A 22,350-nucleotide genomic window follows, 5' to 3' on the forward strand; every position below is an offset into this window, starting at 1 on the left:
GAACAAACACTTCTCAGTGTTTGCTTATCGTTAGCCTTTGGGTTCATGAGTGATGTTATTAGGATGTCTAACTTAAATGTATTTCTTAAGGCATGGCAAGAGGTTTGCATGTGAAATGACCATGTGAATGTGGCATGGTTTTATTCAAACTTTCTTCTCAACCAAGGAAGTAGTCCTCTGTAAGAGCGATGTATAGAACAGGAAGTCTTAAACTGAGCTCCCTTGAAACTTCTAAGTTTCTTAAGCTTTTTCTCTCCTCTTGTGCATTCCTTAGGTTGAACTTCAAGATGTCCCTTGGGAGAGATATGGAGCTGGAGCATTTTGATGAGCGTGATAAGGCTCAGCGCTATGGCAGAGGGTCCCGGGTGAACGGTTTGCCCAGCCCTACCCACAGTGCCCACTGCAGCTTTTACCGAACCCGCACTCTGCAGACCCTGAGTTCTGAGAAGAAAGCCAAGAAAGTTCGTTTCTACCGTAACGGAGACCGGTACTTCAAAGGGATTGTATACGCCATCTCCCCCGACCGCTTCAGGTCCTTCGAAGCTCTCCTGGCTGACCTGACCCGAACTCTGTCCGACAATGTCAACCTGCCCCAGGGAGTGAGAACAATCTACACAATTGATGGCTCCAAGAAGATTTCCTCCTTGGACCAGCTAGTAGAAGGTGAGCAGTAAGATCTCGAGGTGTAAAGTTAAGTTTGAGTCGGCCTTTGTCTAATCTTTTAAGTCCTTCAAAAAGAGGTAATGTTATTCTTATTGATAAAGGAAGGGTTTTCAATGGTCTGTCTGACTAGAATTGGGGAAATCTTAAATGATGCCTTGAAATATTGTTGCCTTGCTCCTTTTTTCCTTCTTGTTGAACGTGTCTAACCTTCTCCTTTCAACATAGTGTTTAGTCCTGTAACCTGAAGATTGCATCTAATCCTTCTTTTCATAAAGATGCAAGGTCAAACCAGTGAGAGTTTAGTCTGTTAAACTTCAAAAGTTCTGTGCTGCTAAGGAAGCCTATGTGAAATTCAGTTCAGATGTTTTTGGTTTTTTAAGTCTGTGCAGCCTAGTGAAGAGCTGTACCTGTTCTCTACAGGTAAATGTGTCTTAAGTAAATGTTGGCAATCTGATAAAGAGTAATAGTGTAGCCATGATTTACCTGGGGTAGATTGTAAACTTCTTTTCCTCTGTAGCATATCCCTTTTCCCCAGTCATAGAATTGGTAAGGTTGAAAAAGACCTTTTACATCCTTGAGTCCAACCATTAACCCAGAACTGCTAAGGCCACCACTAAATCGTGTTCCTAAGTGTCAAATCTGCACATCTTAAAAACCTGCAGGGATGGCCTGTTCTGGTGCTTGACAGCCCTTTCCATGAAGAATTTTTTCCTAATACCCAATCTAATCCTGCTCTGGCTCTTCTTGAGGCCTTTCCTCTTGTCTTGTTGTTTGTTACTTGTGAGGAGAGGGCCAACACCCACCTTGATCCAACCTCCTTTCAGGTAGCTGCAGAGAGCTTAGGTTGTCTGTTAAATAAGGCTCATGTACCTGCAGGATAAACCATCACCAGTGGTTTGGTCAGAACTGACAATTCTTGGTCACTGTCAAATGTCAGACATGCCAGTCTTTAATTAGCCCATTGAGAACAAATTTATCACTCCTTCAGTGATAGGTCTATTGCTTCAAAAGAAGCTGTCAGCATTAATCAATTTGAATGTTAAACTTAAAAAATTAATGGTACTTTTCACAAGTTTTGTGAATAGCTAAAGTAGCTTTTCAACATGAAGTGCTTCTGGACTGCCGTGGGTTTCTGGTGTAAAACATCAGAATGTACAGAGTATGAAGGCATTGACTATCACAGGGCCATAAATTAGTGTGTTTCTTACCCGTGAAGTTCAAGTGCAGGTACTTGATTGTGTTCCAAGAAAATAAAGGTGGAACAATTCATTCATTCATTTTTGCTTCCATCCTACCCCTGGCCCCAGTGTGCCGTGGACAAACCAGTAAAGAATGGATAGACAGCCACCAGACAGCCAAATTTAGAGTTGTAACAGCGACTGTAATTTCTATGTGATTTTCATTTTTAGCAGCAGGTGAGAGAACTTACAGTAACAGGATGTAATGAGAGGATCAGAATAAGGCTGATATGGGGAGAGAAGAATTAAAGGGTAATGGCAAATGTGGCTCCTGAAAGAGGAGCACAGCTTTGCATAGGAGGTGTTCTGCCACCATTGGGTTGTCTCCTTTTTGTGTCATTGCAGAAGAAAGCTTTTTAAGTATTGAGTATTGATATTCTTGATAATCTTCCTTGTGTAAAAACAAAAGTAGGGGACAACATAAAGATGATCCAGAAAGAAAATTGAAGGGGTGGGTTTGTCTGTCTAAGTAACAGGTTTGGGGGTTAGGACCAGAGGTGTGGTGAAATGGAAAGGAAACTGGTCTGAGGAGCAATGTTAGCAATTTCAGGGCACAGTTAAAACTATATTTGTCAGGACAGTATTTAATTGCCAGAGAAAATCAATTTCTGGGAGGAAAGACCAATATTAATCAACGTCTGTTTAAAAGCAGTCTTTGTGCATTTGCTTATTTGATTGGTATGCTCAACAAGAAGCAAGTTTCATTGATGTTAATGTTGATTTGCGCAGTCCTTTTGCAGCCAGTCAGAACCAGTTTCAAAAATAAAGAACTGAATTCAAAAATAAATCCAGCAACCTGTAAGATTGGTTTATTTTGGCATCCTAGTGGAGAATAATACCAGTTATTAATCAGTCAGTCAAAATGAATGACAGTGCAAGAGCCTAGGTTTATTTTAAAGAAGGCATTTGGTATTTCTTTTTATCCTGTGGGACTTTATTCCTTACCCTTTCAATGATTACATCTTCCCTTCCTAGTACAGTTCAAGGAGGACAGTCTTGTTTCCTTGTCCCATTAGGACTGTGGGATTTACAGAAGTCAGTCTTTGTGTGGAAGAAGAGAGCTACATCCTCATTCTGTCTGAAAAGGGGCTTCTGTTTATTTGTATAAAACTGCAGGGTGGGTTGTTTCACTCACAGAACTTCACAGTGGAGCACGGGTTCATATATTATTAGCTCAATGATGGTTTTTGCATAAGCCTCTTCCACTCTTTACTATACAAATTTATTAGAGTTTGGCTCGTCTGGTACAGCCTTAATTAGCTTGAAGCTGTGCTTTGTGTTTAAATAGCTGGAAAATCACTTGATTTTTGCCTCTTGCCAAATGACATTTGTGCTCCAACTACTGAAAGATGAAGTATTGCTTTCTTCATGGTGCGACTATTCCCTTCCTGTGTGAATTCACTAATTAATTTATTTAGACTCTTATGAATTTATGTGATTGGGGAAACATTGATATGGCGATTGCAATGCAAAGCAAATGTATAAAGCCTTGATCTTTAGAATTAGTTTTTGCCTTTATTCCTGAGGAAGTGAGGAAGTTCCTGTGCTCTTACCTTCTCCTGTGGTACATAAAGACAGAGAGGCTCTTGAGGGAAATGAGACAGCAGCCACTCTCTTTCATCCCAGAGCTAAATACACAGAACTGCATGAGATACAGTCCCAAAGGAAAAGATTGTAAAAGAGCTGTTTGGCTTCAGTTATATTTAGTTTCATTCTGCATACAGTTCAGAGCTGGCATGGCTGTGTGCTGGTGATGTAGATTATTTTGAGATGCATGGACGTGTTTTCTCTTTATTTGAAAGTAATGACATCCTAGGTGTGGGTGTTTTGTGGGTTTTTGGTTGGATTGATTTGGGGGTTTTTTTGGTTTTCTTCCCCACCCCCCTTCCCCTCCCCCCCCCCCCCCCCGCCATCTTTTATTTTTGGTTTTTTTTTGTTTATTTTTGTTAAGACTTACCTGTGTGAGATTTGTTGGAATTTGATAACAATCACTTGTAAAAAATTTCACATGGTCTGTAACTTCTGTCACCCTACATGAAGGAAATAATGCAATGGATGAAAGTTCCTTTTTTTTTTTTTGTCAGCCCTGATGTTAGGACCCTCTTACATTTAAAGAATGGATTCTGAATGTGACGTGACTTTATTTCCTGGGCATGACATGCAATCAAAGCATGTAGAAACAATAAAGGTGAAGTTGCTCTTGAAGGCTAAATTTTTTAGCTGTCAAGGAAGTTTCAGGAAAGAGCTTTGCTTCTCCAAAACTGTATCCACCTTAGAGCAAACAACCATAAAGGTGGAGAGATCTTAGCCCAAAATAAACAATGAACATTGCAAGGTAACTCTGAAACAAAGAATATTTACAGTTTTTACTCCTGGGGTCCTGCTATGTGGAACAAAGACCACGGAATCAATCTGTAGCCAGAACTGCATCTTTTTCTCATTAATTTTACTGTAATATAGCCTCAGAGTTTTGGGTATGGATCAGAATTGATTGTTTTAGGTTTCTACGATACCTACTACAAAGTTAACCCTTCAGCTGAGAGCTGGCAGTCAGACCAGCTGAAAGCCCCAGACCACAAGGCTGAGAGCATACTGGGAAACAATTTTGTCACATGTCAATATTGGGTGCACTGCCAAATGATTCTAAAGACTTCTGTCTGTGTCTGCATGTTTTGTGTAGGCACAATGGCAAAAAGAGTTTAAAGGAATAATCTCAAAAAGCAAAATGAATGCCCCTCAGGGATTACCTCAGAGCCACAAGCCTTGTTGGAGGAGCAGTTGGAAAGGATGCAGATATGCCAGCTTTAAAATCCAGTAATAGCTGTAGCCTGCTAATAACTCCTGGGAGATGTGAACCTTGCTGCAGGGCAGAGGAAATGCTGGGTCACATGAGGACTGCGGGAAGGCTCTGGTGATGGAGGCAGGCAGTTTGTTCTCAGAGCAGCAGAGGAGCTGCCTGCCAGTGCAGGGTTCAGAAGGCAGCGTCTCCTGGCTGAAGGGATGGGCTGCAAGAGTTCCTGGCTTATTTTGTATAAGGGTCCTGCTACTCCTACTGTCACCTCATTTCTCGTATCTCAGCTTCTGCCTCTCCTTCCCAGTATTCCTGCTGCCTTCTTGACCCTGCCAACCACTCAGGTGTTGTTGGTGAGGAGCCCAGCCAGGCCAGACTGTAGGAATTGACTGATGTGGTCTCTGATGCTCTCTAGAGCTAATGGCTTCTTTCTTCTAGATCATGCCTACCTCAGCAGCTGGGAATTGATGGGCTGGAAAGATTCATATGCATGTGTAATGTGCTATCAAAATAATAATGCTAAAGTATCTGTTTAAATGTTTGTAGAGCTGAATCTATGTGGACATTTGTTTGTAGGATTAAATTTACACTGGATATTTACCATGGACTTGATCCAGGGCTATCAAATTTAGGGAAACTTGGACTGAATCCTGTGGCAGAAATGGCTGCAATCCTTATATTGTTTAATAAACAAACAGCTGAATGATCCTGTTGCATAAAATAGTGGAGGGTTGTTCTGGCACTGTTAATTTGATTATTTTGTTCATCCATTAGCCTGCTGATCATCTTTTGTCTTGCTTAACAGCTTCTTGGAAGTCCATGTGGTTTCTTATTCTAAGTGCTTTATATTACTTTTTGGTGGGCTTTTTTTTAAGTGTGTAAAATGTCTATCTTACTTGTAACAAAGGGGACAGAGGAAGTACTTTTTATGAGGAAAAAAATCCCAACTTTTTAGTCTGAACTGAGAAGAAAGTAAGTTTGTGAAAGAAGTCCTTTCTAAGGTCAGAGGAGATCTGATTTGAAATTTCTCATTGCATCTCATTGCTGGGTGGACATGTGTAGGTCAGATTTATTTCCTGTAGAGGCTCCATCTCTTTTGCACCGCTGTATTTTTTTCAGACCCTGCAGGAAGACAAGGCAGCAGCAATGTAGTTAAAGTAGGTTATTGTTCTATTAACTAACACATTTGGGAGCTATCAAGTATCAGTAATTTATTTCATTCAGGTCATCTTCTTTTTGCAGTCTGCTCTGTGTAGTGAGGTGCAGTCGGAATTTTTTGTCCTTTCTCCTGAGAGATTGGGATTCTGCCTTTTGTATGTATCAAACCAGAGGGTAGAAGTGAAGAAAGGCACGTATGCTTGGGCATGGAGTGCTGGGGGTGCTAATCGCATCCCCATCCTCTTAACATAGTTCTTGTCCCATCTGTTGGGGAAATGGACCCCAATAAATCACTGCCAATTAATAAATTAACCTTACATTCCTACTACATACTGTACTCCAAGGAATCAGCACCATTTTCCATAGATTGGTAAATCCTGACCTCCACAAAGCGGGGTTGATGTTCCCTCTCTGTTTTCGAGATCCAAGCAGGTTCTCTCTCCCTTCTCTAGGGTTTCCACCTAAGATAACTGGTGCCCTCGTGAAGCCATTTTAGACCAAGTCACCTTAAGCACAGAAAAGCAACACAAAAAATGGCTTTTAAGAGATGATGTCTCGGTCATTCTTATAGGGAGAATATCAGCAAGCTGAAGAAAACAAACTAACTGCTAACACCAATGTGGAAAGCAGGGAGACACTTGCATCAGGAAAGCTCCAGTGCAGTGATTCAATGTCGCCTTAGCAACCACTTTGTACACACAGTTATTATTTCTACAAATATTTAATAAGTGAAGCAAGCCTTGAAATTCTGTCATGACCCATAAGAGCTATCCTCCAGTGTTGCATGTCTCTGATAGGTCAGTTGCATTGAATTTTGACAGATGTGCAACTGCAGGTAGTAGGGGGTTTTTTTTGTTTTTGTTTTTGGTTTTTTTTAAAGCATAAACAATGTTTTGGGATCTGCCCTTCTACATGATTAACTTTACGATTAATTTCTCAGTGTTAAGATTTATTTTATTGTTCCACTTGGCATTTTCCAGAAGTGTTGATGTTTGTACAAATTAATTGTAGAGTTACTGACCAACAAGTTTGAAACTGACCAACAAGCGCTGTGCATCTATTTTGAAAGGTTCCAGTTGTAGGTGTTTCATTTGCACTGTTGCTGTGAAGAGGCTTTCAGGAAAGGGATACTTTCTAAGGTGTAATAATCACTTTTTTTCCTAGATGCCAGATCTCCCAAAGCAACTGGGTGTTCCCCCTTTCCTAATGGCTATTGATACTGTAATCAAGAGTCAAAATTCCATTAGTGACAGATGACTGAGCTGTGAAACACTTGCTCCCCTCTCCTGGGGAGCTGCAATCAAATTGTCACTGTTAAATAGGCCTTGTTGTCTGTGCCCTTTGCTTAATCCAGTTTCTTCAAAGAATCTTTCTCAACACTTGTTCTGTTAGGATTCTAGTGTCTGGAGATTGTTACTTTCTTCTTCCAGCTGCCAGTTACTCAAAGCTGATGATGAAGAAGCAATAGCTAAAGCAGGAGATGGATTTACTGGACTTTTAAGTCATGCCCCTTGTGAAATCTTTTTACAGTCTTCTCTCCTGGAGGTACTGGTGAAAAATAAGGGGATGAAAATCTAGGTGAGGACCTTTTGTCCTTTTATTCGAGATTCTTCTGTGTACAAGCACTAGAGGTGCTAAAGGTTTTTATTCTTACAGGCCTGACCCTTAGGACCTGCATGCATGAAAATTGCAGTCCCTAGCTAATATCTAAAATAGTTTTAAACAACAACATTATGGGAGAAGTGTCTGTATATCTGTTAACCAATATAAAATAGTTCTTATTAAAGGTATTTCATCTTTGAAGGCCTTGGATGCTCTAACTCCAAGGTGTTCTGTAGAAAAATATGAGCCTCTTGAAGGGAAAAAATTATGTTGGTGTAAATATTTTAGTGATGTGGTACCATTGGAAATGAGGAAAAGGCAAAAGTGCTTATGTTCAAACAATCCCAAACCTTCAGTGGTTCTATTGGTCCTTTTTAAATGATCATTCATGTAAATTTAGTTTTGTAATGAAGAGCTGATGTGCAGTTAAATGCTACAAGGAATCCATCTGACCTTTAAATGTAGCTGATATTAAAAATCATGTGGAACGCTGTCCTTTCAAGAAGGGGAACCAAAAGAGTTCTTAATAAATTAAATGTAAATCTTCTGAGTACACTGTGTACCGACATTTATGAGCCTACCCTTTGAGAAGTGAGTTTTAATTTGAAGACTTGATTTTAAATAAATGTTATTTTCTGCAACTGAAGTGAACAATTTCCCTAATAGGACTGAACTTCAAAATCCAGGTTTATATCTCCCCTCAAAAAAAACAAAATAAGAGGTTACTGGTGGATTTTACATCTTACAGCAAACACAAGTGTAGAGAAGAATAAATTTTGCTTAAAAAAATTTTAAAGAGACTTCTCCAAGTTATTTTATAGAGCAGGTATTTATTGTATTGATCTTTATACAGTCTTAATCATAGTAGGATTTCTTTTTTTTCCCTTAAAACTTTCTAATTTTGTGGATTTGGTTCAGTGGGTGCATTCTGACCTGGCAGGAACTGAGTAGCTAATACTAACTAGAGCAATTGGACAGGACATGGACAAAAGAGAGCCTGCACTGTTTGACCACTCATTACTGTAGCTGAGCCCTTCTAGTCTGATGTTTCCATCTGCGTATCTGTCCATCTTGTATATCTGCAGTGGCTAAAAGAAGTGCCTGCCTTTATCCAAGCCTCAAGTCCCAGTGTTGCCTGCCTCCATTTTTAGATGTGGTGACTCTGGGTCTCTATTCCTTGTGTGCAGTAATGTCTCCAGAATTGGGTTGGGTGCCTCAAAACCTTAAAATTTCTGTTCAGAAATTAATTTTTAATACTTAATTTTCTTTTAATGATTGAACTGTGAGTCCTCTTTCCTTAGGGGTGAGGGTCATTAGGAATATCTTTGGTTCTTACATGTTTTTTGGCATAGGAGATGCATCACTGAGTTTTGTTCTGGTTACCCCGGGCTAAATTTCTGCCATGAAGGGCTCTGTGCTATTAGCATACAGTGAACTCTTGAACCCAGAAGGAGTAAAACATCTCAGATGTCTCTGTGGCATTGTTCAGGAAAGGATCTTGCATTATTTGTGATTTCACTGTAGCCTGCCAGAAGGTGTGGTCTTGCTGGATCTAGTATTGGTTTCTTTGAGTTTTTTGGTTTTTGTTTGGCTTGTTTGTTTGTTTTTCCTTTTCCTCAGACAGAGGATGAACTGGATCAGCTTGATGTTGCAAAATTAGTGGTGTCTTTGGTATGTTCAGTCAGATCACTGAGCTGATCCAACTCATCCCTTGCTACTGCCAGCACAGTCACAGAGTCAAGCTCAAGGGAGAGTTTGGGAGCAGCCAAGCAGGCGCCCCTTACACAGCAGCCTTGAGCTGGACTGGATTCAGGTGCTAATCTTCATGGTGCTGGGTTTTCTGGCTGATTTCTAGCTCCCCAGAAGTTGTGTGGGTGTGGTATTTGCAAAAATATTTTACTGTAGATGATGCTCCAACAGAAAGAGGAACTAATAGCCACTATTTTTCTTTTAAGTATGGTAAATTTGTTGTGATGAGAAGTCTGTAATTGCTACTCTTTGTCTTCATTTCCCCACATATATATTTAGTCAGTAAATAATACAGAGGGGTTTCTTGTCTATGCATATCCTGGGTTTATGATGCCTAAAGCTTTAAAAAAACCCCAAATGTTAACAAATTTCCATGATACTTTCATCCACCTTCTTATAAATCATTATTTGTAGCCTATATTTTTTGGTAATGTTTCATAGCATTTCCTCTGATATATTTGGGGCCTGATGTTTTCTTAGGAGTGGGCCACTTAAGCATGGAGGCTGGGGGAGTGCTGTGATAATGTGCTTGGGCTGGGCTGCTGGTGAAACACAAACACTGTTTACTGGCAGCAGTGGTCCCCACTGCAAAGAGTGTTTTCTGATAAGAAAACTGCTGATTTCAAGGATCTTTGTAACAGCATTTCTTGAACAGTTAGCTGAAGAGTGATCTTTGAAAGATTGCTCATTTTGTAGTCAGTAGCATCAGAGAAGGGAAGAGATCAATATTTATACACTGTAGACCAAGAATGATAAGAATAATATTTAATAATTTGAGAATGATTTGGTTTTGTATTTTCCTACGTTTTTCTTTTTTTTCTTCCCTATCCAATCTGACTTGCTGGACTTCTGCTTTTGTTTCCACAGGGGAAAGTTATGTATGTGGTTCCATAGAACCCTTCAAGAAACTGGAGTACACAAAGAATGTAAACCCAAACTGGTCAGTGAATGTTAAGACAACTTCTACTTCTCGTTCAGTGCCATCTCTTGCCACTGCTAAAGGAGGTGCTCCAGACACAAAAGAGAATAAGGATTTCATTAGGCCTAAACTGGTCACTATCATCAGGAGTGGAGTGAAGCCACGGAAGGCAGTCCGGATTCTGCTCAACAAGAAGACAGCACATTCCTTTGAACAGGTTCTTACTGATATAACCGATGCCATCAAGCTGGATTCGGGGGTGGTTAAACGCTTGTACACACTAGATGGAAAACAGGTAAGAATTTTCACGATGACCATTCTCAGCATGAAGAAAATATAATTTTCCAAAAGGAAAAGAATAGTACAGAGTCCCATTTGCTTTAGAATGGACAGACCTTTACAGCCAGACCTTCTACTGTTTATAGTGTACTTAAGATCTGTGAGCAGCTCAGGAACACCATGAAACATGACTTGACCTTGCTGAGGGTCTTGCCATTTATGATTAATAATAGCTCTAAATCTGTTCTGTTGAAAGTGTGATGTGGTTTTGGCTCTGCACGCCGGAAACGTAGGATGAAGGATGTCACTTAAGCTCATTCTGTTAACTTGTTTCAGCTTTTTCTTGCAGCAGCTTTATGAGTCATTGCGCTTGGCTTTCCGTAAACTGTAAGAACAAACAGTGAGGACGCGTTTCACCATGATAAATGCAGACCCACTGCTCTCCAGAGTGACTAAATGATGAATCTTATTGCACCTAAAATGGACAATGAAGAAGGTGCAAGCTTAGAAAATGAATGAGCTTTTTTCCTTATTGCAGGAATAAAGGTAGGATTATGTGTGGGGCTCACATTTATTGAGGAGTCCTTTGTAGGTTTCATGTTATTTCTTCTGTGAAATACCTTCAAGCAGTGTCTCTTTTTTGCTGACTTATTAAATTGCAGCAGAGTGAGATTTTTGAGAGGCTTCTTATTGAACTTGGGGATAGAGGGACATGAAAAAAAATATTACAGAATAATCCTACTTCTTTTTTATCTTTCACTTTATTTGTAATTTTTCTATGGACATGTATTAATTATAGCAAAACGGGAGAAGCTCTTAACCTGCTGAAGGGCAAGGCTAATTTCAGCGTGACCTGAATTGATTTAGAGCAATGGTGACTCTAGAGAAATAAGGCAGATATTTGCATTTACAGATGTAACTTATTAAACTGAAGAAGTCTCCCTGAGAAGCTAGAAGCTGCTAGAGACAGTGATATTTCTGCTGTAATACAGCTGTGTTTTTACAGATTCTAGGTTCAATGATGCACAGATAAGCAGCAAACAGTGCTGCTGCTGTGAGATGCTGCCAAATCTGCCTGATACAGGTAAATCAATGCTCAGCAAGATCTGGTGATGTCCTAACACATCTGCAGTTACTGGGGCTGATGTGCAGGCATAGCTCCAGAAACAGCTACAGCAGTACTCTGATCTCAGAGAGGGCTGTTCAAAGGACAAGCTGCTTACTCCGAGCACTGGTTCAAATCAGGGCCAAGTCTGGCTTCACCAGAAGTCCCTTCTCTCTGCTGTTTTGCATCAGTAACCTCTGACACCAGTTACATACAGTAGTACAGTCCTTGGTGACTGTGTACATGCCTGTAATGATCTCCTTACTGTGACTTTATTGGGAACTTTGACCTGGAGGAAAATGTGGGTGTGAAATTCTTTTTGGCTGCAGCAAAGTTGAAGTGTGTGTTGGGGGAAGCTGTCAGCTCCTGTTCTTTCTTGTCTCATGCTCCAGGGAGCACTAAGACTAGTAAATTTGAGGAAAGAGTTGAGATTTTAAAGCTACAAAGGTCAGTGGTGGTCTCTGCATGACCTGACAGAAGATCTTCAATGGTTGTTCCAGTTCCTGCAAACCCTCTCAGTAAAAAAGGAATACTTATGCTTTGTATTTTGTATGTAAATAAACTTGTGGCTTAGCTCTGAATAAGTGCAGCCTGGAAGGATGCCAATGTTGTCTCCTGGATAATGTGCTCCGCTTTTGCCTTTTTGTATTTAAAACTCCCCTTTAATGATTGTGCTTAGAACAAACAAAAAAAAAAATAACCCCTTTACACCTGTTTTGGAACTCTAATTCCTGAAATTACCTAGTATTATCCTACTACTGGGGTAAAAGGGATGACCAGATTTTCTTGGCCCTTATGTTGGCATAGTTCAGTTGAATCCTTTGTCAACTCATGTGCTTTGACTTGAGCTTAACTCAGTGGTGTTTTTGTTGCCCACCTTGTAGCCTGAAACCCTCGTGTCCAGAAGCTCTCCCAAGAGACTGCCATCTCCACACTCCTTCCCCTTGTGGATATACACATGGAGTTGTGTAGCTCGCTGTCTAACGCCCCTGGTAAGGTCAGGCTCTAGAGGAGGGGGTGTGTGTGTCCAGCAGGTGTAACTGAGACTTTGCTTTCTCCATGCACAGAGCAGCTTTGCTGGCAGGAAGGGAAATGAATGACTCCTGCTCAGCAGGAGCAGCCTGTTGCTCAGCCCTGAGTGGGGAAGTCATTGATTTCCTGTGCTGCTAGGCAATTGCTGCTCCATTTTTCTTTGCCAAAAGCCTGATCTCCCAGATGGCGCTGGGGACGCGATGGTAGATTTTTTTTTATTGCTAAATTCAAGCTGTGAATTATTACTGGGAGGAAATCCATGGTAAAGCCAACATTTTTCCAGTACTATTTGTAGTTGGAAACTTCTGCTGTGACTCCTGCTGCAGTTCTGAAGGTTCTGGAAAAGGCTGTGTTGAGGGGCTAAGTCTAACAAATCTGTGATTAAACCTTTCATCACTAACTTAAAAAGCAATAAAATCTTAAAGCTCTGAGTCAAGAAAAGTAATGTACTGTAAGGATAAGAGAATAAAGCTCTCCTGGGATCATTCTTAGGGAATGTAACTTAGAGACAAGCTGTTTTGTACTGTCCTCTCTTCTGAGTTATTTTATGAGGCCAACACTGGAATTGCCCTCCTGAAGCAATAATGAGTCCCCTGTATTGTTAATGCAGGTGGACAGTGAGGTATGTATCTTGTGGTTGGATGCTATCATTAGATGCCTCAGGCTAATAAAAGAAAGCAGCAGGAGTCAGAGACTTAACTGGGCATCCAAGTTAGGTGGTTGTGCCATACTGACATTACACATGGAAAAATAATACTTGTAAATACTTAAATACTTGTCCTGAAATAGCCTTGTTAGTTGTGATGTTTTGTTCTGTATCTCTAAAATATGTTAATAAACATTTTGTTCAGTTAAGAGGAATTTAAATGATGGCCAGTAAAATTTGATGACAATGTAAAGACCTTATCATGATGAAAGAGGTAGTACTTAGACAATCAGAACCTCAGGAGAGTTTAATTAACAGGACAAAAGGTCTCCTTTGACATCCAGTTGATTCCCCATCCCAAAAATTCCTTCCTGGTTTTGGAAAATTTAGTAAGTTTTGGTGCACATGATGCTTTGGCAGTGTTTCTTAGAACTCCAGGACTTGATTAAGTAGGTGTGTTGTATTAGCCATTTCAACTTTTTTGCTATGGAATAGCAAAAGAAAGGTGTTTGGGAGAAACCAAACCAAAAAGAAGAAAGTAAACTAAACACAAAAAACCACAAGAAAGCATTCCTCAAAAAAAGCAAACCCCAACAAATTTAATCAGTCTGTCTCATTGGGTCATTGGCAGTTCAGGGACTGATTTTTTCCAATATTGGGCGGGTATTGACTTAGGATTTCATGCATTATGTTAGTTTTATTAAATAGTAATAAAAAAGTTTCTCAGTACTAAAAACAGGGTAACTAGTGGCTTATTTGCATTTCCTTATAGCCCATCAGATTTTGTATTTTGACTTCAATGTCTCAGAAGCCTTAGAATATAATTTCATTTGTGCTAAAAACAGCACAATATACAACTGTAGTCTGATTATAAAGCACACCAATGGCCTGCATTTAGCATACTTTTGTAGTTTAATTATTAATGACTCCTCAGAGCTGGGTAGGTTTCACACTGTATCTGGAATAGTTTTCTATATACTTTTATGAATACACTTAATTTCTGCTGGTACAAGGGTCTTTTTACTCTAGAGAAAGAGATAGAATTACTTCCCTGTGCCACAGTGATGCATTAGAAGATGGTGGGACTCTCAGAAGTGTTTAACAGTCTTATGAGCACAGGCCAAATTCAAAAGCTTTCCAGGGGGAGATCTTGAGGCGTTTTCCTTGCCAACTTTGCTATGTAAGGAAAATGAAAATAGAATGAGTAGGTGTAATGGCTGCCGGTAGGAATACAGATAATGAGGGCATGCTCTTACTATGAACACTACTCAATTTTTTAGGTTAACCTGATGTTTATGTTCGTGAAGAGATATAGTTAGCATTGGCCCTTAATATTATCACATACTTGGGCAGAGAAGAAATGCTTTCTCATGACTGAAATGTGTCTTGCTTTACTGCAGCTGCACTGTTCTAGTTTGATTTCTAACCTTTCCTTAAGAGAAGGTGGCATTTTTAGTTTGCTGTGCATTAAAAATGGCCTTCAAAGAGGCAGTGTGTGGACACAGTGCAGGCACAAGCTGTGTGTGGAGATAGAGCCGAGTTGCTTTGTTGCAAGCTATTCTCTGGTTTCTGTTTGCTTGGTGCACTTCCAGAATAACACCAATGACTGAAATGGGAGAAAACTAATCAAGGTCACATTTAACAGCAATATTGTGGAACAGTGCCGTTTTTAGAAGTATTATGATGTGTATATTTGTGCAGGGTATTTACAGTTTGCATGTTTTGACAAAGACTAAAGGCTGGACAGCAGTGCTTTGTTACCGTGTACATCCTCCATGTGCTTTTGGCAGAACAAACATCTGGTTTATAATAGGACCTACTTATTTGAACAGGTGGTTTGCTTAGCTTAACAAGATGCAATCATGCAAATTATTTTTCAGTATATGCATTATGCTGTTGATTTGACTTCAGACAGATAAATGGTCAGTGCCAGAGATACCAGAATAAAAGTCACTATTTGTTCTGGTTTTTTTCCTCATACACAAATCAAATTTACCTTTATAGGTATGAGATACAGCCACAGTTACTTAAAGACATATCTCTTAAAGAAGGTACAGTGTGAGGCATAGGATGTCCCTCAATAGCCTTGTGTTAAGCCATTAAAATAGCTATTAAAGAATTGTGACTGCAGGGAAAGGGAACATCACAGTGCTGGAAAGCTTGAAGCTTCTTCATTGAGTGTAATATGCTTTTGTTTTTTAGTGGAAACCCACCATAAACTGGCTATGTCATGATGCAAAAAACCTCCCTCTCCTGTGGACTTTTCATTCTGAGGACACGTGATATTGTAGTTTTACAAAGGAATGCCACTATTCTAAAAAAGCACTCTCTTAAGGAAGCAAAAGCAAGTGTTTGCACCTACACCTAAAATGAGCATGTGATTTTTATGGTTTTGTTCTTAACCAGCGAAAAACATTTGAATAATAACATCTGTATTGTACAGTAAATTTTTGACCAAAGGTACTGTTTTTTTAGGCTATATTAAACATCTCAAATGTCTTTCTCTAGACCCGATTGTCCTTTGTACAGAAACACCTATGTAAATGAAGGTAGGTATCATTCACAGAATAACATTCTCATCTCAGCATTTGGGTAGTGTGTATTGTACAACAATCTAGACCAAAGGAATGTTAACCAAAATAAAATATATGTGCAGCAAGTGACTGGTTTTGTGTTTGCCTGTAAGTTTGTTCACATCAACATTTGTAATCTTAATGAAGAAGGTGCATTTAATTTTAAGGGTGGCTGGTTGGGCATGTTCTTCGTATTTATGAAGCTGTAGCTGCAATCTACTCAAAATAGCACTTATTGGCCCTTTTCAAACATTTTTCAAAACCAGGAAGAATGTTGAGTGCATCTTATCTTCTGTCTCAAAGCACAGTAACTTTATCTTCTCGCTTTTGTTGAAGGCTTTGGAGCTCCCTGCCAGCCACAGGCACATGGGAGATGTTGATTGACCAGAGAACAATGGGGAATTCTCTGTGAGGTGTAGCTGTGCAGATCCTGACTAATTGTGAGAAAACATTAAGTAAAATGACTTCTGCAGCTCACATAAGCATTTTAACAGGAAAGCAGCAGCTCTTGAGGTGGTACTTTGATACTGGACAACTGTCTGGGGTCCTGAAACCCATTGTGCTCCTTCTGCACGAGCTGTTCTTTCCTAAAGGGCTTCTAATGTTAATGCTAGAAGGCCATACCCAACAGAAGATACCTGTGCTGCTTATTTTAGACATGAACTTAAAGCCCTGTCTAGGCAATTCTGACAGACCACCGTGTTATATAGCTATGAAAGACACTTAAAAAACCCCCAAGAGCACCTCTCTACCTTTTAATGCACCTCACCTTCCCTCCTTCTTGCCTGCAGTATGTTTAATCAAAATATTTTTTTTCCTCTGGAAGCTGTATAATTTCCAGCTTTTGTGTTTTAAAACCAGTTTTGGGTAAGGATTAGAAAGATGAGTTTTTTTCTCAATACTGAGGAAAAGGCCCCTTCTTGATAGTCTGAAAAGCAAACAAAAAATAACCAATGAATGAAAATTGCGTGTTTCAGCAAGTTGTGATGGCCTCTGGGGGTCTTGGGAAATTCTTATGATTATGGTTGACAAAAGTGGATTTCCACTACAAATTAGACTCTACTTTGAGAAAAGCATAAAAACCTAACTGGTTTAAAATCATTTGTGCCAGGGTAGAAAATTTGCTGGCAATTGGTGTTATCCTGGCGTTAGAGGTGAGGTCCTTGAACTCTTGTGCTTCTGGATAGGCTGTTTCATTGTCAAGTTATGACATTGACTAACAATTTTAATTGTTACTCGGATAAAGTTCTCTGAGAAGGAGTGAACAGGAGCCCATGAAGGCAGTGTGTGTTGATTCATTTGTCTAGGGTCGGTTCTTATTAAGCTGAGACTGACAACTGTGTTGCTCTGTCTCCAAAAGCTTCTCACAAAAGGAGTTTCCATGGTTGCCAGCTGGCATCCCACAGGAGCTGCAGACTGACTTTGAAAATTGAGAAGAGAAGACGCCATCTTCTGCATGCTTTGGAGAGGCTTGTGTGCTGTGCAAAACAAGAGCTGTTGTTGGGTGAACGAGACAGAAAACTTGCATACCTGCTTCAGAACGTGTTAAATATCACATGAGCTGATCTCAGTGTCTTTAAAGATATCCAGGTAGTCATTAGAGAGTTTATGCACTGTCAGAAGCCTTTCTTAAGGAACAGTAATTTCCAGCTCTTCAAGGGGGAGTTTCATACTGTGTGAAGAAGTGTTTCTCAGTGGAAAGACATGGTGTGGTTGTTCAGAGCTATCCATTTCTAGAATAAGGATCCTTTTCCTCCTTGTTTAAATATGCAATGTAACTAAGAACAGCTTATTATCCAGTTAAGTTCTGATTTGTATTTTACTGACTATTGGGGAAGGAAAAGAAAAGCAAATGGGCACATCCTCAACTGTATGATCTTGTTGTGGAGGGTTTTTGGTTTTTTCTTTTTGCTTAATTGTTTCATGGAAGAGAGTTTGGAAAAGTGCTTGCAGATTTCTCTGATGATGCTGTTCAGCTGTTTTGTAGAGACAGGCATGAGGTTACTGGTGATCATGGAGAAGAGTTTCCACTGCTCAGTAAAACACAGTCCTTGGGACCAGTTAAGTCCTTAATGAACAGCTGAAACCTTTAACCTTTTTGAGATGCTTTCAAACAGTAGCCATCCTAAACTTTCTCTGTCCTGCTCCCCCGCCTTATGACTTTGTCTGAACCAAACGAGATCAGTGGTTTGAAGGTTTTTATGGTGTATTGTCAAACTCTTCTGTTAACTGGGATGATTTTATTTATACTTTCTGAAGCTCTTACTGGTACTAATGTTTTTTTTTGTTGGCAAAGTGTGTGTTTCCTTTCTCTTAAGTGGTATGATCTAATGATCCTTTAAAAAAAGCATAATGGATGTTGGATTTGCTGGGTTGTTTCTGTTCTGTTTTTCCTTCTAAAATTAGTTGTTACAAGAGTAAGAGGACTAAGAATTTCTAACCATTTAGAAGAATCTTAAACATCATCTAGAGAAAAAACCCAAGATTTTCCTCTCACAATTTTTTGTAATGTGTTTTCTTCCTGAGAAGGTAAATTGTTCTATTCATAGGAAAAATTCTTAATTCTACCTTGTAGCTTATGAGAACTTAAAGATTTCCTTTTTAATGTAAGTATTTTTATATACTTATGTCTTTGGATGTTGGGCCTTGAATTCTTACACAAACACTTGGAAAACCTTGGCAGTGCCTGTTTTGAAAAAAGTTGAGTTAATGAACTAAAGGATAATAACTTACTCAATTTCCACTTTGTTTCCTATTCAACACCTTCTGCCAAGCTGTTGTGTAGAAGAAGATGCTTATGGGAATGATGAATATTGAGAGGACAAACTACATAAATATTCTCTCATTAGCTGTGTTTTTCTCTGAAAACTAATCCTTGCATTTATAGTAGCCAAGGTCTTTCAAACACTTCAAAAGGCAAGTGATACTGGCAAAATAAGTCAAAAATTACTGACAGTGCAGGAAATTGTAATGACAGCCCAATTTTGTACCTTGTTTTTCTAATCAAGTTTTTATGAAACTGAATTATTTTCTGAAACTGCAGTAAACTGTGAAACATTTGCTTAAGAAGCCATACACTTTGCTGTTGCTTGTAATGAGTGGCAAGAAACACAAATGTTTTTGAATATTTTCGAATATTATTGAATAGTTAGTCTGGAATATTCTCTTGTGATTCTTCTTCTGTAGAAAGCAAGTCTAGGGCAATGACATACTTTTCAGTGCTTGTTGAGTTACTCAAGATCAATTCAGGTCTCAACCTCTAGAAGGATGTTTTCCTGTGTTGGAGATGCAATTTGGATTCTTAGATGTGAATTTTGGAAGTGAAATTGAGAGGATCTTCAGGGACAACAGTATTATGTAATAATAAATCAGTGATGTACCATGTATTTTGCCTCTTTCCCCTTCCATTTCTCTTTAAGCTTCAAACTAATTTGTTCAATCCTGGAGGAAGTATTGACTTAATCTCTTCTGAATCTATGTCCCAGTACTGTGTTCCAGTTCATGGGGCCAGACTGTCCAGACTCAATCAGATTTAGAAACTAATACAATTACCAGTTGGTGAAAATATTTCCATTGTACTGAATGAAGGCAGTAAAGCTCTGAGAACAGCTTAGATTTTTATGTATAAATCAAACACTTTTGAGAGTGTTTTCCTGATGTCACTGATTAATGGTATACAAGGTGTGTATCACATTTTTTTCTTAAATTTTAATAAGTACTTTCTCTTATGCTTTACCCCAAGGCACTTCTGAAGTAGGTTGGAGTACCTACTACAAGCAGGTATTTTGCTTGGCAAAGCTGCTGGGAAGGGAATGAAGCTTCTTCCATAGGACTGAATCCTTGAAGTCATAGACCAAAGAGGAAAGAAGTCTTTGGGGACTTGGGGACAGGACACAGTACATAGAAATGAGCACAAATGGGCCTGAAATTATCAGAAGTGAGTGAGTGTAACTAGAGAAAACAAGGAGAAGACTGTAGTGTGCTCCCACTGGAAGCAGCAAAGCTTTATATGGGGTTTGGAATTCAGCTGTATGATACTGAAAATAAAACTCATATTAAGTAGTTAAGGCTGATTGCCTCTCCCAAATCAGTTGTTCTAGTGGATTTGGTTTTCCATTAAATGTTGAATCTCAGAAACTTCTTTTAAATAAAACTCCTCTGAGCTTTAATAGCTTAAAATTGTAAGAGACATTTACTCATCAAGTGAATAGAGAATGAAATCTCAGTTTGAACTGCTTTTAATTATCTTTTTGGTTTGGTATAAGCAATGATTTTTTCAAAGCTGCCAGGCAACAGGGGACAACTGGAGCATCTTGTGGAATAGCCAGAGTAGAATGGCTTTGATTAAAAGGGAAGGAAAACAGACATTGCCTAAAATGAATATTTAAAAAGTCATTTAAATGACTTTTAAAATAGAATAGTGTTTGAATACCTTCACCTGCTTTCCCTTGCAGACAGGTTATATGTCTGTTTTACATTAATTTAAATTGCAAACTGCAGCTGCTGCTATATACCATGCATCCAGAAGCTAAACCTTAGCTCTTCCTTTATTCTAGCTGTCCTTGAAATATCCTGCTGTCTCATTTTCCCTTTCTTATTTCTTATTCACCTCTGAATAATTTTTATGTTTCTGAAGGTTTTCTAGGAGTATCCTTAATTTTCTTTGTTTTTTTTTTAACTTCTTGTGTCTTTCAGTACTATCTCCTTTCTTGATTTCTAGTCTCAACTCCTGTTTCTTTAAAATCTTGCAAATTCTGAAAAATTGTGCTTTCTGTGGAGTTCCTGTGTGAAATGGTTTCCTGAGCACATCTCAGTTCTGCAGTCCAGCCTTTGTTCTGTTAGTATGTCTTGTACACTTAAAACTAAGATTTCTTTAACCTTCTGCTGTTTCCCATGTACGAAATCTGTGTTTGCATTTACACCCACTCAAAATCTGAGTTTAAGCTAATGCAGTTTATGGAGTGTTTAACTGGCATGCTTGCATGCTCCTTGGTGAGGAAATAACTTTGAGAGGGAGGTGAGTGTTGTGGGAATGGTCCTGGCACACTGTGCACTGATAATGAGAAACCCACACGAGAATTAACCCTTGGATGCTGTAATTCTGTCTCGCTGATTGAGAATAAAAAGGTTAAAAACATAGAAATTCACAGTCATGAGAACAGTCCAAAAAGGCCTCGTTGACTGTGGTACAGAATGGTTTTTTGGGTTTTTTTTCCCCATCCACTTTTTACTGTAGCTACATAAGCACTTATGGGGTCGGTGCCCCTGTGTGGTTGTGATGGTGCTAGCAGGGTTTATTATCTCCTGTCATCTGAGTAGCCCATATTGTTGTCTGGAATGCTTTTGTACTTCTTTTATTCTTGCTACATAAAAATACTCCCTGAGCTCCAGCACCTTCACTGTTCTGTATGTTTGTGGAAAAAAGGCTGCCTATAGGTCTTAGAGAAAAATAAATGATATTTGGATGTTTCAGTTTCTAAACCAGAACACATCTGTTCTGGGGCAGATTTCAGAGCATTGTGAATACTCTGGAGTAATCTGTTTAAATGGAGTGCGATCTTGATGAATTTGGAGTGTGAACTGCAATCAGTGTAAAATTTAATAAAGCAAATATGAAGCAGTTAATGTAGAAAGAATAATCAAGTGGCCTGTTGGAACTAGAGGGACAGAAACCAGATGAGAGAGCAGTGAGCATGACGTGAAGATCTTTAACACAAGAAGTGTTGATCGTTGCATTGCTGTGAGATGGTGTGAGAACATCCATGTACAACTGTTTAGTGCTTTTGCACTTGATTAGCATCCTTGTGAATGCAGTTGTTCATATCTGCTTTTTTCTTCAGGGATAGGCAAACTGAAAATTCTGTTCCTTATGTAAAGAAAATTGGACTAATATTAGCATTGATTGGCTGTCAGTACCATGAGCAAAGGTTGAGAGAGACATAATATCTTAAGGGATGAAATAGGAAGAGCAGGGCTATTCTAACAAGCTAAGAACAAGAAGCATTAATAAAACATTGACTGTTTTGTTTTGGTGAATTTTAACAGCAAATAAATTTGAGATGAACATTTGATATTTGTATTCTGGACATGCCAAGTAACTAGGTAAAGTCTCTCTGGGGCTCTATTTCTGTAACAGAAGACTGAAATGAAATAACACCTTTTATAATCATGTATAGGTATTCCAGTAGTCAATGTGTGATATTTTGAGGTAAAGTATTTGTCAGAATGAATACATTTTCTCAAGAAATTTTGTTCTTGATAAAAAGCGATTCAGTTGAATTTCTTTTTGATCGGACAATTTAATGAAGACATTACGAAGGTAAAAGCAGTTTTAAAGCATTGACTGAATTTTAAATGTGGGACCAAAAGGACAAATTGATTCTGATTTATAGGAGTTGTTATAGATTAATGGTATTTGTAGGAATGTCATCTTGCTAAAAACGCTTTCAAAGAAAATGATATTGCAGCTTAATTTAAATCCCATTTAAGCAGCAGTATTTAAATGAGGTGGCCTGGTATAGAGCCTGCTGTGCTTCATCCTGTGGTTATTTGTGGGGGGAGGTGATGAGAATGAAAGGATGAGACTTTCCTTTCT

General features: G+C 39.0%; 1 protein-coding gene across 2 annotated transcripts in view; it reads left to right on the forward strand.

Annotated features, from left to right (window-relative positions):
* Positions 1-287: 287 nt before the first annotated feature.
* DCLK1 (doublecortin like kinase 1) overlaps positions 288-22,350 on the forward strand; it is a gene marked incomplete at both ends in the record, with an annotated part of 221,169 nt that continues 199,106 nt past the window's right edge. For both annotated transcript variants that reach the window (XM_084201297.1, XM_084201298.1), the window contains 2 exons: positions 288-663; positions 10,069-10,415. In XM_084201297.1, coding sequence (XP_084057423.1) covers positions 288-663; positions 10,069-10,415 — 723 coding nt within the window. The remainder of the gene's footprint in view (positions 664-10,068; positions 10,416-22,350) is intronic.

The sequence above is a fragment of the Fringilla coelebs genome (genome assembly GCF_963513975.1).
Source record: "Fringilla coelebs genome assembly, chromosome: 2".
NCBI classification, from domain to species: Eukaryota; Metazoa; Chordata; class Aves; order Passeriformes; family Fringillidae; genus Fringilla; species Fringilla coelebs.